General features: G+C 41.6%; 1 protein-coding gene across 2 annotated transcripts; it reads right to left on the bottom strand.

Moving 5' to 3' along the window:
• Positions 1-3,313: 3,313 nt before the first annotated feature.
• On the bottom strand, positions 3,314-8,693 carry LOC147122986 (C-X-C motif chemokine 13-like). 2 transcript variants are annotated; one of them, XM_085963165.1, is made up of 4 exons: positions 8,556-8,693; positions 5,755-5,887; positions 5,096-5,179; positions 3,314-4,061 (listed from the first exon to the last, which is right to left on the bottom strand). In XM_085963165.1, the coding sequence occupies exons 1-4, from the start codon at positions 8,614-8,616 to the stop codon at positions 4,049-4,051; spliced, it is 291 nt and encodes a 96-aa protein (XP_085819291.1). In that variant the 5' UTR covers positions 8,617-8,693; the 3' UTR covers positions 3,314-4,048. The 2 variants fall into 2 exon arrangements, with proteins under 2 accessions (XP_085819291.1, XP_085819288.1); XM_085963162.1 differs by having other exon boundaries at positions 3,314-4,066; positions 8,556-8,691.
• Positions 8,694-13,998: the final 5,305 nt, after the last annotated feature.

The raw sequence follows: 13,998 nt of genomic DNA, 5'->3' as shown, positions 1-13,998 counted from the left end.
GCTTCTGAGAAGGGAAACTCCCTTGTTTGATTGACAGGTCTGACTGCCACTGCTTGATCCTCCCACTTACACAGACATCCACGAGCTGCGAGCTGCTTTTGTCTTTTGGCCATGCTTTCTGATGGCCATTTTTAAAACCCCTTTACAATTACCAAACTCCAGGGAACAATTTTATTAATAAAGTGTACTGTCTTAAAGTGTGCGAATTTTTCCACGAAGTTCCTCGATTCTGGTGTTGTCCACGTGCTGTCCATCTCAATGCAGCCTTTTGCAGTTCTGGGCACATTTTAAAACCTTGTCCAACCCAGAGACAATTCAAATCACACAATTCTTCGTCCACGATGTGGACCAATATTTTCCGATCTTCAGGGATTTAGGGGATTTTTGTGAACCCCTACATTTAACTGTGTCATATTGTGTCGATGCAAATGACCCTTGCGTAAGGGTTTGTATTTTGGGGTTGTTAGCCTAATGTAAATCGTAGGGATTTATACTGGGAAGGTAATTGTGTGTATGTGTTCAATAAACGAACGAATCAAAGGTTGAGGCAAAACCCTGTGCCGTGTGTATTTTGTTCTTATAAATCCTGATGTCCAACAATTGTGTGTAATGGGGAACCAGTATCGGAGAAAACCCCTTACACCATGGCACTCAATTTCTTTGGCAGCGGATCCTTCCAATCTGCAGCAGGAGACACAGCTAACATCTCACAGTTCACCATTCATTGCTGCATTCGGGAGGTCACTGAGTCTCTCTACAAAAGCAGAAGGGACTATGTTTTCTTCTCTCTGAGCAGGAGGATTGCGCATGTGGCGTTGCCAGGATAGCGGGCTTCCCCATGGTGAAGGGCGCCATCGACTCCACCCATGTGGCTCTGCAGGTGCCGCATATCAATCCTGAGATCTTCTGTAACTGCAAAGGCTACCACTCACTTAATGTGCAGCTGGTGCGACCATGCCCAGCGCATCCTGATTATCAATGCCTGCTATCCTGGCAATGTCACGATGCCTTCATCCTGCGCCAGTCCGGTGTGCCAGCTATCTTTCAGCCACCATGATAAAACCGAGATTGGCTGCTCGGAGACAAGGGCTATTTGCTCTGCACTTGCTTCACAACTTGGCCACCATGAGGACGCAGCCCTTGCCAGCAGAGATTGAGGGACCACCCCAGGAAGAGCATGAGGGAGAGAAGGAGGAGGAAGGGAAGGAAGACGAGGAGGAAGGGTGGAGGCGGGCAGCAAATCCCCCTTCGGCACGGGCTGTCCGTGAACGCCTCATCAGATTCGGATTCCAGTGAATGAAACCCCAGATCCCCATCGCTCACCACATCCTCATCAACCACATCCCCATCATACCATCCCTCTGTCATGGAACATCACACGGTCCTCCTGGGCACAAATTTGAAATGAGAGCCACCAGAAAACAAAGATTCCAAACAAAATAAATACATTTATCAATAATCAATTCACAAATACTATATCAACTAATCACCCTTGTGTAATCCCTTAGTGCCTGTCATTCGGGTGCCCTTGCCTGACCTAGTGATCCTACAAAGTGCTCCCCCAGTGGCTGCAGCATGGTTAGTGGAAGGCTGCTGAGTTTCCGTGGGGGAGACTTCAGATGGCCTGGCAGGATGACCTCGAGCAGCTCTGGCCCTAGAAGGCCCGGCTGTAGACTGCACCACCTCAGCATAGGCGGCAGCAGTCTGGGCTGGCTGGCTGACAGGCAATGGTAAAGGCAATGGCAGAGTGGCAGTGGTGGGAACATCCTGAGAGAGGACAGCAGGGTCCTGCTCCACAGACCCACTGCCATTCCCCGGGGCAGCACCTCAGCATTCCTAGCAATCTGTTGGAGGACAGGTTGCTGTCCTACTGTGACACCCTACAAACCCCATTCGACAGTGGTAAACCCAGCCACGATGGCAGCAGTCTGATCTTGCGTGGCAACAAGCTGAGACTGCAGGATCGTGGTCTGTACTTCCATTGCAGCACTAAGACATTGGGTTGCTTCAGCCTGTGCAAGGTGTGAGATGCAGGTGTGAGTATTGCAGCAGTGGTAAGGTTGTGAGGGTGAAGTGAAGCTATGATTGTGAGGTTTGAGTGGTGATTGGCAGAGATTGTTGGTAGGTGAGTGCTGGGGGTGTGGTGCATTGAGCATTGTGTGAGGCTTGTGGTGCAGATGGTGGGATATGGCATTTGCTGAAGCCTTCACTCACCTTGACCTGCAGCGTGAGGTCATTAAACTACTTGCGGCATTGGATGGAGGATTTGGGGACCACGCAGTTGGCCATCACATAATCAGATATCTCCTGTCACAGCCTTCTGCATGTGGTGTATGTAACCTGTTCCACCTTAAGAGAACTACCTTAAGAGATGTACTACTTTCTCTTGGCTGCTGTATACTGTAATACCGGTGGTGACCACTCCGGTATATAAACGTTGTGTAGGGATTTGCTGGGCAGTTCAGCCCTGACCTCCGAATAGTAAAGACCTGTTAAAAGTTATTCTTGTGGTCTGTGTCCAGTGATTTATAATAAGCATAACTGGGACACACAGACTTAACACTGCATGTATGGGCCGATGGCTTTCTGCTGGCTTGCGGGAAGAGGACAGCCCGCCTCCTCTCCATGGCCACCACCAGTGACTCCAGAGCCGCATCTGAGAAGCATGTTGCTCTCTCCCTGTGCTGAGGCTCAGTTATCTCTTCCTAGTCAGTTGTGCTTCCAAATGGCGCTCCAGATGGAATGACAATGAGGTGCTGTTGCATCAAAGCACATCCCCTTTAAGTAGTGGATAAAGCCTAGGTGAAACATGACTGGGAATTAGACTGCACCCGATATTGGCCCACCTGTTGAGCGGTAAGCCAATGAGCAGCGATTTTAGTACTGAGAGCAGCACTATATAATCATATAAATGAGCACTGAACATAAATTTTTTGCATGCTACCTAGACCACTTTGACCTGGTGCAGCTAAATAGTGCTGGGCCATGACACTGCCCGTTTTCAGGCCATATCCAATTTCTAGGCCATGGTTCCCATCAGAACAGGGCTTCAGAATCTCTTGTCCTGTTACTGTTCCTTTACTCCTTTGATGTCTTTGTGCAGGTGAATGTATAGCACGCTTTGTGAGGTGAGCTACTGTGTCCTGCAGTTAATAGTTGTGCAGCAAGGCATCCAGCAAAGACTGATTGTGTTATTTTCATGTATGTGTGTGGTTCTGTTTTTATTTGCAACTTTGTAAAAGTTTTAATCTTGGGGACACTTAAAAGAACCTTCAACGATGCATAAAAGAGTGGATGAAAGATTAACAGAACAAGCAATTACTGGAGTCATTTATTAACAAATAGCATCAAATATAAAATTCACTGAATACACCATTTATCAACTGCTTGACAGCAAAAATATAAAACCAGAATTAAAAAGTAGATTGTCATATTGCCATATGCCAGCAGTCTAACAATTGAGCTGGGCTAAGTTACATTTGTGGCACTCTATTTAACAAACAATGGCTAATCTCATGACATAACATATCATTCTACCTTCACAGTACCATTACATATGATTACATTACAAATCTAGAATCCCCACAGCCAAACACTCAGCCAGTTTTAGAAAACCAATATAAAACATGTAAAGTTTCGAGCAATTTACTCATGTAACTGTAATGAGAGAATAATTATTTCTCTGGATGTACATGGACAATAGAAAAATCAAATTAAAATCCCTTTATAATTGCACTTTATTAATATATTTCAATTTACTGGCTCAAAAATATTTTGACACATGAAAGCTTATGCCCCAGAAACTAGATGAAAGTAGCGTAAAAGACTATTGGCACGTTAAAAGGGGTTATATGGATCTCTGAATGCTATGATATTGACTAAAGTGTAAGCGAGTGAAATAGAAAACAATTCAGTTATGGGTAAGATTGCTATAGCACAGCTTAAACAGCAAAAACTTGGCTCAGTGAGCAGTAGAACTTTCTCTTTTGTCGGAACAATTCATATTCATTCAGTCGATGAATCCACTGTATTTTCTGGCGTGGTGACTTCACCATCTCCTTCTGCTCTAGGAAATACAAAAACAAAGCTGGAGTGTATTTGGTGCAGTAGATAGGAAAGTTGGTTGTAATTTAAACCAATCACATTTGTTGAAGTTTGCTGGATAACATAAAGTATTCTGCTGGGAGGTTAGTGGTTGAACAAGTACTAAATTAATAGAGAAACGAGCTCCACGAGCCTCACATCCGCCTTTTTGATGAGACATTGAGCCGTCTGCTCTCTCAGGGAGACGTGAAAGATCCCACGACACTATTTCAAAGAAGAGCAGGGGTGTTACCCCAGTGTAACAACAGAAAATGCTGGAAAAACTCAGCAGGCCAGGCAACATCCGTGGAGAGAAAATAGAGTCAACGTTTCGGGTGAAACCCCTTTGTCAAGACTAAAGAAGCACAGGAAATGAAATAGATTAAGAGGCCAGGCTGGGAGAGAACAAAAAAGAAGAAACATTAAGAGGTATTCAAAACGAGATGAGATGGTGATAGGACTAGTGGAGACAAAAGACGGCTCTAGATAAGGGTTTTCACCCGAAACGTTGACTCTATTTTCTCTCCATGGATGTTGCCTGGCCTGCTGAGTTTTTCCAGCATTTTCTGTTGTTATTTCGGATTTCCAGCATCTGCAGTATTTTGCTATCGTGTTACCCCAGTGTCCTGGCCAATATTTATCCCTCAATCAACATCACTAAAAACAGATTATCTGGTCATTATCACGTTGCTATTTGAGGGAGCTTGCTGTGCGCAAATTGGATGCCACGTTTCCTACATTACAACAGTGACTACACTTTAAAAGTACTTTATTGGCTGTAAAATGCTTTGGGATATACTGAGGTCATGAAAGGCACTATATAAATGCAAGTCTTTCTTTCACATCACTGCGAGGCCTGTGTGAAGCTGCTGGTGACTCATACTGAATATAGAGTTGAAGCTTGAGGACTGCTTAGGGTGGGTGTGTGTAAGTAACTGATGCTGTTATTGCAGACCAATAATATCTAATGATACAAAAAGGAAATAATTTTGCCAAAATGAACATTATTTACCTGTCAGTCAGGAGTGTAACAACTCTTTTGACCCATTGAGTTTGGGGATCCACACAAATTATAGTCCCAGACTTCAGGGTAATTCTGTAACACATAAACAGAAAATCTTTTGGTTAAAATGTTAACGATAAAATGTAAAAGGTGAACTCACTATCACAAGGTAAATGAGCAGTGATACTGCAGATAAACCAGAGTCAGCCAGAAGGGGATGATTGAATTCAGAAACTCAAATGTTTATTTTAATAATCAAACGCAAGGCCATTCTGTACACTTTTGTAAAGTAAAATTCTGATAAATTACAGAAAAAGCCTTTGTGACACCTATAAGCTTTGTTGTCCTAAAGGTGATTAATAAAGATAGATTATGCTGTATTTTACATAACAGAAAACACTTTTAAGTGTGTTTATAAACAATTTGTCCACAGTGACTGCCTTAGGAGACAACAATAAATGCGTCATTCAGATTCGACCAGTACGGGAAGATCAGCTGTCTATTCAAAACTATATAAGATTTGCCCTCAAAGGTAGTCAATTTATCCTGTTGGTACTGTAAAAATGAACCAAATAATAATTTTTCCAGACTTGCGAAATTTGAATTGCCAACTTAAGTTTGCTTTGTTGTTGTAGTTCAGGAGATTGAATTTATTTCAATATACTTACACAATCTCTACTTTTCTGCAGTAGGAGCCCCGAGGAAAGATGTCGACATGTTGATATTTTCTTGGATGAATGAAACGAGACATGACGTTCACGCATTTGCATCTTGAGTTTGTTATGTTTATTACACACAGACCTATTGTGAAAGAGAAAAGACAAGACAGGTTCACACTGGCATCAAGAAACTTGAAAATATATGAGTTGCATCAACAAAATTGCTACCTAGGTGTAGGCTTCTCCCTTGAATGGAATAAGCATTTATTTTTAGAAGATTATATCTAACGTGCAGTTTTCCAAATTCTTGCTCCTGTTGTGAAGTTTTGCCTGTTGGAATGCAAAACAGGACTTTGGGTTCATGTCCCCTAGATTTACTCTGCATTAGAATGAAGGGAAAATTCCTAAACTACCCTGCATTTTACAGAATGTAATGTTTGTGGTATGGCGAGTCCCCTCGCTACTGCAACAGATTTCATCCTCTTGCTGTCTTTTATTATTTAACCTGTCACTAGGCAGGTATGTGTCTGTGTTTCTGATACTTGACTTACTTTGTATTAGTGCCATACATCCAAGGAAAACAGTATTTTACTGAAAGGTAATACAATCCCATTAGAATATACCGTAACCTGCTCAGAGCCCTGTCAATTGTTTCCCAACCAATACAGTTTAAAACAGCAATGAATGGCATTTGAAAGTCGGGGAAATTTCTGGCATGGCCATGTCTGGGTGGAAAAGGCTTTTCTGTGAACCCAGTAAATGGGATTATTTTTTGTTCTTGAGTTTTTGTTCTCATCAAGGTGAATGGAGTTAGTACTGAGAAATGGAACACTTTCTCATTTCAGGCATACCTTGCCAGTATCGTGTACTCTCAGGTTAGATATAGCACAACCAGCTGCAGTTAACTCTGTTTCTCTCTCACGGACGTTGCCTGGCCTGCTGAGTTTTTCCAGCATTTTCTGTTGTTATATGCAGAATAAGACTCCCTTTTCAATGCCTCAACATTGTGCCTTCACCCTAATTTCAGAACAGCACTCCCTACTGCACCAATGTGTCATTTCCATTTCCCACAGAAGACATCCAAGTGGCCTTTCAAAGTGAGATTGTTAATATAATGCCAAATTAAGGGAAGTTTTGTGCTGTGGCTTCATGCTTACCAGGAAGTGGTTTGAGACTGACAAAGCTAAATTGATATGGGTTGAAAGGAACCTCACCAGCACGAGAGAAGGGTAACTTTTATGCCATTGATTAGGTTCAATTTCAATTTAGTTACCATCGTGAAATAACATTGATCTTACTCACTGCATCACCCAGGCCCCCAACATTTTTAAAGAGAACTTTTACCCGATACACAGATTCCTTGGAAACAGATTCTACAGAGTTTGCTCAACAATGTTGTGTGGAGACTATTCTGTCATGGTCTTGATCGTAGCTCGCCTTTTAAATAAATGCAGTTTCTGAACTATGTTCAATACAATCTGAGATTGAATTCTACAGTTCAGGCAGACCACACTATCCAGCGTCGGGAATTATGTGTTAATGTTGTGTTCAGTGTAACCTGCAATATACAGCATTAACTTATTTGGTCAGTCTTTTAACAGTGGCTGTAGAACAGCTTGTGTAACCATATGAAAAGTTCTTTATTTCTCAAAGGGTTAAAAATTGTTCATAGCCAATCTGTGACCATTTTGAATTAACACTGCTGAAAAAATTAATGTGAGATTCCTTTAAAATCTGTTTGAGATGTTGGGACTATTTCCATTGGAGCAGAGAAGATTGCAAGGAGGTTTACTGCGGGTTTTTTAAGATTATGAAGGATTTTGTTAAGGTAAACAGGGAAAGACTATTTCCTCTGTTTGGCAAATCAGAGAATTTGAGCCATCAATTTAAAATTGTCACTGAGAGTGAGGAGAGAAGTTAGAAGATTTTTTTAATGGGGGGAGTGGAGCATAAAATGCATTTCCACACAGAATAATTGAGGCAGAGACCGCTGCATATTTTAAGGAAAATTGGATAAATATTTGAAATAGAGGAAGATACAGGTCTATGGGGTAAGAGTGGGATTAGTTTTGGATTGCTCTACCAAAGAACTGGCACACTTACCTGGTACCCTTCTTGGAGATGCCCATCCTATGACCTGGCTGAGAACCTAGAACCTCACCACAAAGCAGCATGCAAGAGCAAGATTTTGTTTAATTTGGAACGTGCACCTTTTGCAAATAAGAGCACTGCTAAACTATTATTGTACTGGAACAACATGCCTATACACTAGTGATGAATGTAACTGGTTTCAGGTTAGATTATCAGATTGATTTGACCTAGACTAATCCTCATTGATCCAACACAAAGCCAGATCCCAACCACGGAAAATCCTGTAAAAGAATTGCAATTATTTTTTCCCCTAGATCAGAGAGGAAACCCAATGCAAACCAACCTTATTAACCTGGTTTAATTAGGTTGGATTTGATTTCAAATGTGAGACAGCATTCATCTCCACCATTGAATGCTCTTCTCTTTTTCTTTTAAGTCAGAAGACAGTGCAAAGATTTGCTGTGAAAATGCTCTGACTGTAAAACAACATGAGATATATACAACAGCATCAAATACTTTCACATCTTTTGAATTTGTCATCTCCACTACCTTTATAGTAAAATGTACGAATCTAATTTACTCCAGATTCAATTAAACTTATATATATATATATTTATATATTCATTTAAAACTGTGCCCATCATCCTGCTTTAAATACTAGAACACAGTTGCTTAGAAAGGCCACCTCACTAACCTCAAACTAGGTGACAAGTACTTACCATGAGCAGCTAGGCAGATGACAATTGTTGCCAACAGCAAAGACATAGTTTGGGTCTTCATTGTTGAGTGAGTCTGGATCTCTTCTAGCCTTCAGTCAGATCAGCTGGCAGCCTTCAGAGTGTGTTGGTTTGACATATCAGGTCTTGTATTTATCAGCAAGATTTGGGGAACTTAGGTCATCAGAATCTAAATTAGGAAATCTGTCATCAGTACATTTGAATAATTACCTTAATGGTATTTTTGCCTTTGAAGCAGTTTTTCAAAAAAACCTTTGATGTAAGGATGAATTTTCTCCATTTATTTGTACTTCATTTTAGCTACAGTGCGCCCCAATGATTTAAACTGATTGTGAACCCTTTTTGACCATATTCCTACAGACAGGATTTGGAAAAAGAGTTACTTATAATGCTGTAAGATATGGCCTAGAACGTCTATTCATGCTTATTTAGATATTTTACGTATTGGAAAGGCTAGCATGCTTTTTCAACAGGCCAAGAAGCCCTTGCAGAGATGTTAGCAGCTATCAATCTCCCACAATAGACAGACAAACAGGCTGCGAATAACAAGATGAGGGGAAAATCCTTGATTAGATCTAGCAAGCTAGCAATCTCTCACAATAGCTAGACTAAAAAGAATATGAACAAGATAAGGCAAGATATAAAACAGTAAAATAAATTCCACATGTTAAGGCTGGAAAGGCAGTCAACGCTCCTCCTCAGAACCGGGTAATATCGTGCCTGTTGTATTAATCGCTTTAACTTGTTGAGGTACTAGGCTGCTCTCGAGCATAAGGATTGTGCTTTGCTAGTTAGTCAGATTGTTAATTCTGTGACTGCTGTGTGTTGTTTTTAAATCTATTAATAAAATATACTCGCTAAACACCATATTGGTTTGGTCTCCTTCAGAATCTCTACAATGCTGAATTGTCAAAAGCAATTTGTTTTCTCACAAGTTGAAATAAAAAGAGGTTCGCAGCCAAGGCTGGTTAATATGCTAAACAGAAGTTGTTTTCCAGAGACTAAACAATAAAGGATTTGTTCTGATGAAGGGTCATCGACCTGAAATGTTAGTACGATAGCAAAATACTGCAGATGCTGGAAATCCAAAATAACAACCGAAAATGCTGGAAAAACTCAGCAGGCCAGGCAACATCCGTGGAGAGAAAATAGAGTCAACGTTTCGGGTGAAAACCCTTTGTCAAGACTGTCTTGACAAAGGGTTTTCACCCGAAACGTTGACTCTATTTTCTCTCCACGGATGTTGCCTGGCCTGCTGAGTTTTTCCAGCATTTTCTGTTGACCTGAAATGTTAACTCTGTTTCTCTCTCCACAGATGCTGCCTGACCTGCTGAGTATTTCCAGCATTTTCTGTTTTTATTAAAGGATTTGTTAGCTTGTTTGGGAAATTGGAAAAAACACTTCTCACCCTTTGAGCTCTATCTGTCTGTGAAGTGAGGGATAAGAGACAAAACAGCAGTCGTTCAGTGAAATACGGAAAGAAGGTTGAACAGACAGGAGACTAGGGAGAGAAGGTTGTTCCCTGGGGTGCAGGAAAGAATTCAGAGGTGCTATTCAGTTAAATTATGTAAGATGACCCACTGATGTGGGGTGGCTTGGCAAGTTCATTATTTTTATATCATGATATGAAGATAAGTTTTACTGATTGAACTAAGTCTTGGTCAAATTGGTCTTTGAAGTCAAATATTGGACAGGATGTAAAGTGGGTTGCGATTCGCTATCACACGTTTTGCACTATTGCCAAAGACCAATTTCACTCTCAGTAAATCCGGTCATATGGACATTCACCTTACTATGGGATAAAGCAACTTAACAATTCAAATCAAGCCATGCCTTATTAGTGTTTACTTAGTCTGCCTTTAGAGGTGTTGAAGGAATACAGTGTGAAAGGCATGGGTATCTGGTTCAAGTCACAATGGGGTATGATTGTTACACCCCTAGGCCCCACTATTGTACAAATAGATATAGAGCAAAGTGAGTCAATTCCCATAAAACAAGATGTTCAAATAGTCACAAGAGTGACTGATGTCATTGAACCCGAGAAGGTATCTATGAGAGACCTGAATATTTTACACCTGCCCTTAAATTTTCTCAATGGAGAAACCTGTCCTGAATTTTTTGACTTCCTCTAAAGCACATCTGAGATGGGGAACTCAGCCAAAGGTGGGAGTATGGATTGTGCACTCCTGTACTCAATGGTATTGCGGCTGATACTCTGATGCTCAGTGATAATTGCCCTGTCCACTTTTTCAGTGATGTGAACACACAGTTTGGAGCAATGTAACTGCAGTTCCCACTTCACATCACTACTTAAATGGCAGTGGTACTGCCCTTAAAGTGCTCTGTAAAAGCAGCATAAGACTTCAGTTTCCGTGCTCCAGCACAGTTGGATACAGTGTCTTCTCTTTTTTGCAAGTCTCTGCTGTATTCTACAGAGAGAAGATTGGAGTCACTAGAATTCTGTACAAGCTACTGTAGAGTCTTATTACCGAAGACATTTGTTTTATCTTAACTTTTAAAAGTGACTAACATGTTCTGTTGTTCCATTTTTACTTACCCAAGATTTCTGAGAATTGCAAGTAAGGCATTCCAGATCAGAGGTCAAGAATTAAAATTACTTAATGGTGGGTGACTCCAAACTTTTCTTAGTAATAGTTTAATTACTGTATAGATGACAGATTTTTTTATTATTCCACTGCTATAAAATAAACTTAAAATATTATGTGATACCAATATATTTATATTAAAATGTGGTAAATTTATTTATGCACACAAAGTTTGAAATTTCTTGTAGTTTCTGCTTTTCTTGGATTAACCAGTTTTATAAATAGCCAGACGGTATATCATATGACGCTAACTGCATTCTGCATAATCATAGTCATTAATAGGAAAATACATCACTGCCAGTCTGTGACTTAACAGCAGGAAAGTGTAGATCACAGACTTAGGTCTGAAGACTGGGGTTTGTCCATCACCTGCTGATATGGAAAATAAATATGGCCTTTGGTAAGCAATGTAGGAATGTAAAACATAATCTGCCATAGGATGTGAACACAGTGAAGTTCTGCAGATTAGATTTGCGATTCACAAATTCTTCCATGTTAAACTATCAAGAAAACATTTTTTAAATTAATTTGTATTTTACAGAGATGAAAGCCAACAATTTGAAAGAGGTATGTGATTTTTATTTTTTTGTTTCAAAAACCCACCTCTTTGACTAAGCTTTTGAACACTCTTCCTAATATCTCCTTCATTGGCTTGGTGTCCATCTTTGTCTGATTACTCCACTATGAAGCACCTTGGGACACTTTGCTACATTAACGGCACTCTATAAATGCAAGTTGTTGTTGTTCTCAGGATATGGTGATGCTGACCAGGCCACATTTATTGTTCATCCTTAGTTGCCCTGAGGTGGTGGTGATGGTGGTACTACTGAGTAGCTTACTACACCACTTCAAAGAGCATTAATAATCAACCACAGCGTGTACAATTGGAGTCATGTGTAGACTATTCTTAACAACAATCCAGCAACTTTCATGGTCATTTTTTCTGGTGCTTTTCTACAAATGGCCAGATATATTAAATTCAGTTTCACAACATGCATTGCTGGGCCTATAGTTCAGTATCATAACCAGTACACTACCATACTCATGGTAAGAACGTGTAGGATTGTATTTGTAATAGTTCATGCTTAATAGAAAAGAAGGATAACTAAAATTAATTTACAAAAATAATAATAACCACAAGTTGTATAAACAGGCCAGGGGTCTTGGTGAAATATTTCAAGGCGACTGTGCCACAAGCAGCCCGAGTGTGCAAGTAGTGCAGAGTCCCATATAACTTCAGCATGATCAGGATTTTCTGCTGGAGTTATGTCACTGAGGCAACTCCATACAGCTGTTGATGTGAAACTGCTCTGCTGGCTGTCTGCTTTGTCCCACCACTTTTGGGAAATGATGGAGGATGTAGAATTGGTGTGCCCAAACTGGGGTGGGCATACTCAAAGGGCTTGCAAAAGACAGGAATTTGTCACCCAATGTATTTCCCATCATTTAAGGCCTAGCAATGCTGGGCACTAGGAATACTTGTGAGTGACTAGTGTCCAGGGTTGCTGTGGCAGTAGAGTGATTGATTGTTTTGACTAAAACAGGATTGGGTCAAAAATTTGATCCCCCCCAGCAGCCCTGGCGGCTCTAGACATGCTATGTTGCAGCAATCACCAGAAGCCTGCTGTAGCCATTTTCTGCAGCTCTGCAGGTGAGCTCCTTGACAGAGGTGCATATCCTGCCAGGAGCCTACACAAAATAGAATGGTTACTTGACACTGGAAAATCCATCCGGGTCCAGGATGGGCCATTGGGGTGGATGGAATTCCACAGGTGCACCATTGTCAGCCAAAGTGGAAAATCCCATCCTAGGGCAGCGATTTCGCCAGCCGTGGCGAGTCCGGTGCGGCCGGAACAGACAGTGGCCTCAAACTCTGCACTCGTCTTCATCCCACCTCCTCCAAGTGATTTTTCATTGATTGGGCTTGTTAAGCCTGCCCTGCGAGGTTCCCGGCCAATGAAAAGGAAGCTGGTCTGATGACATCATCTGATAATGCGTCATCAGCCAGTTTCCTTAAAGGGGCCATGTCCACATTCATTTTGACAGTTGTGATGTCAGTGTTCTGCAGCATTGAGGTGCTGCAAACACTGACAAGCACTGCACAGAGGTGCACGGCTGCACCCAGGCTCTGCCATGATTCCCTCCATATGCTTATGGAGGGAGTCACAGCACGCAGAGAGGTTCTCTTTGATGTGCCTCAATAATTCCGAGACTCGATGTTAGCGAAACAAAACAAGGCTTTTATTAACTTAGAAAGTAACACGTAAGAGAGAGAGGTATCTTCCTTCTGGAGACTGAGGCCAGACTGAGCTAGCTTACAAAAGGGGCCAGGTATGGGTGGAGCCCTACACACAGCACATTCCAGCACATTCCAATAAACAATACAATGAGGACTGGGGGAAGGGAAATGACACTGAAACCGACCACAGTTACAGGCAGTGATGAATGGAATATTTCATCACACTCTTCTCTTCCAATGGGTGGAAGAAACCTCCCCAAGACACCATCGCAGCCTGGTTGCACATTGCACAGGAGGGCACAAGAAGGGATGTCATCAGGAGGACCAGACTGCAGTGGCACAAACCTTTCAATGATCACAGTAGATCACGATACGTTACTGCAAAGCTACATTCAACCTCATCCTGCTGTGCCACTCATCACATCCCCATCACTCTGCCTTCCCTACCTTACTCCTGCAAATCCTTACTCACACCAACTTACCTTGCGCCTCCACCCATCCCTCTCTATCTACATTATCACTTCCCCACCTCACTAGCCACCCCTCACACTCACCCTCATCCTAGTCCAATCATACCAAC

The sequence above is a fragment of the Somniosus microcephalus genome, chromosome 2 (assembly GCF_052327205.1).
Source record: "Somniosus microcephalus isolate GS21.2 chromosome 2, FLI_Smic_1.0, whole genome shotgun sequence".
NCBI lineage: Eukaryota > Metazoa > Chordata > Chondrichthyes > Squaliformes > Somniosidae > Somniosus > Somniosus microcephalus.
The sequence above is the reverse complement of the archived record's forward strand: the minus strand, read 5'-3'. Positions and strand labels throughout refer to the sequence as shown.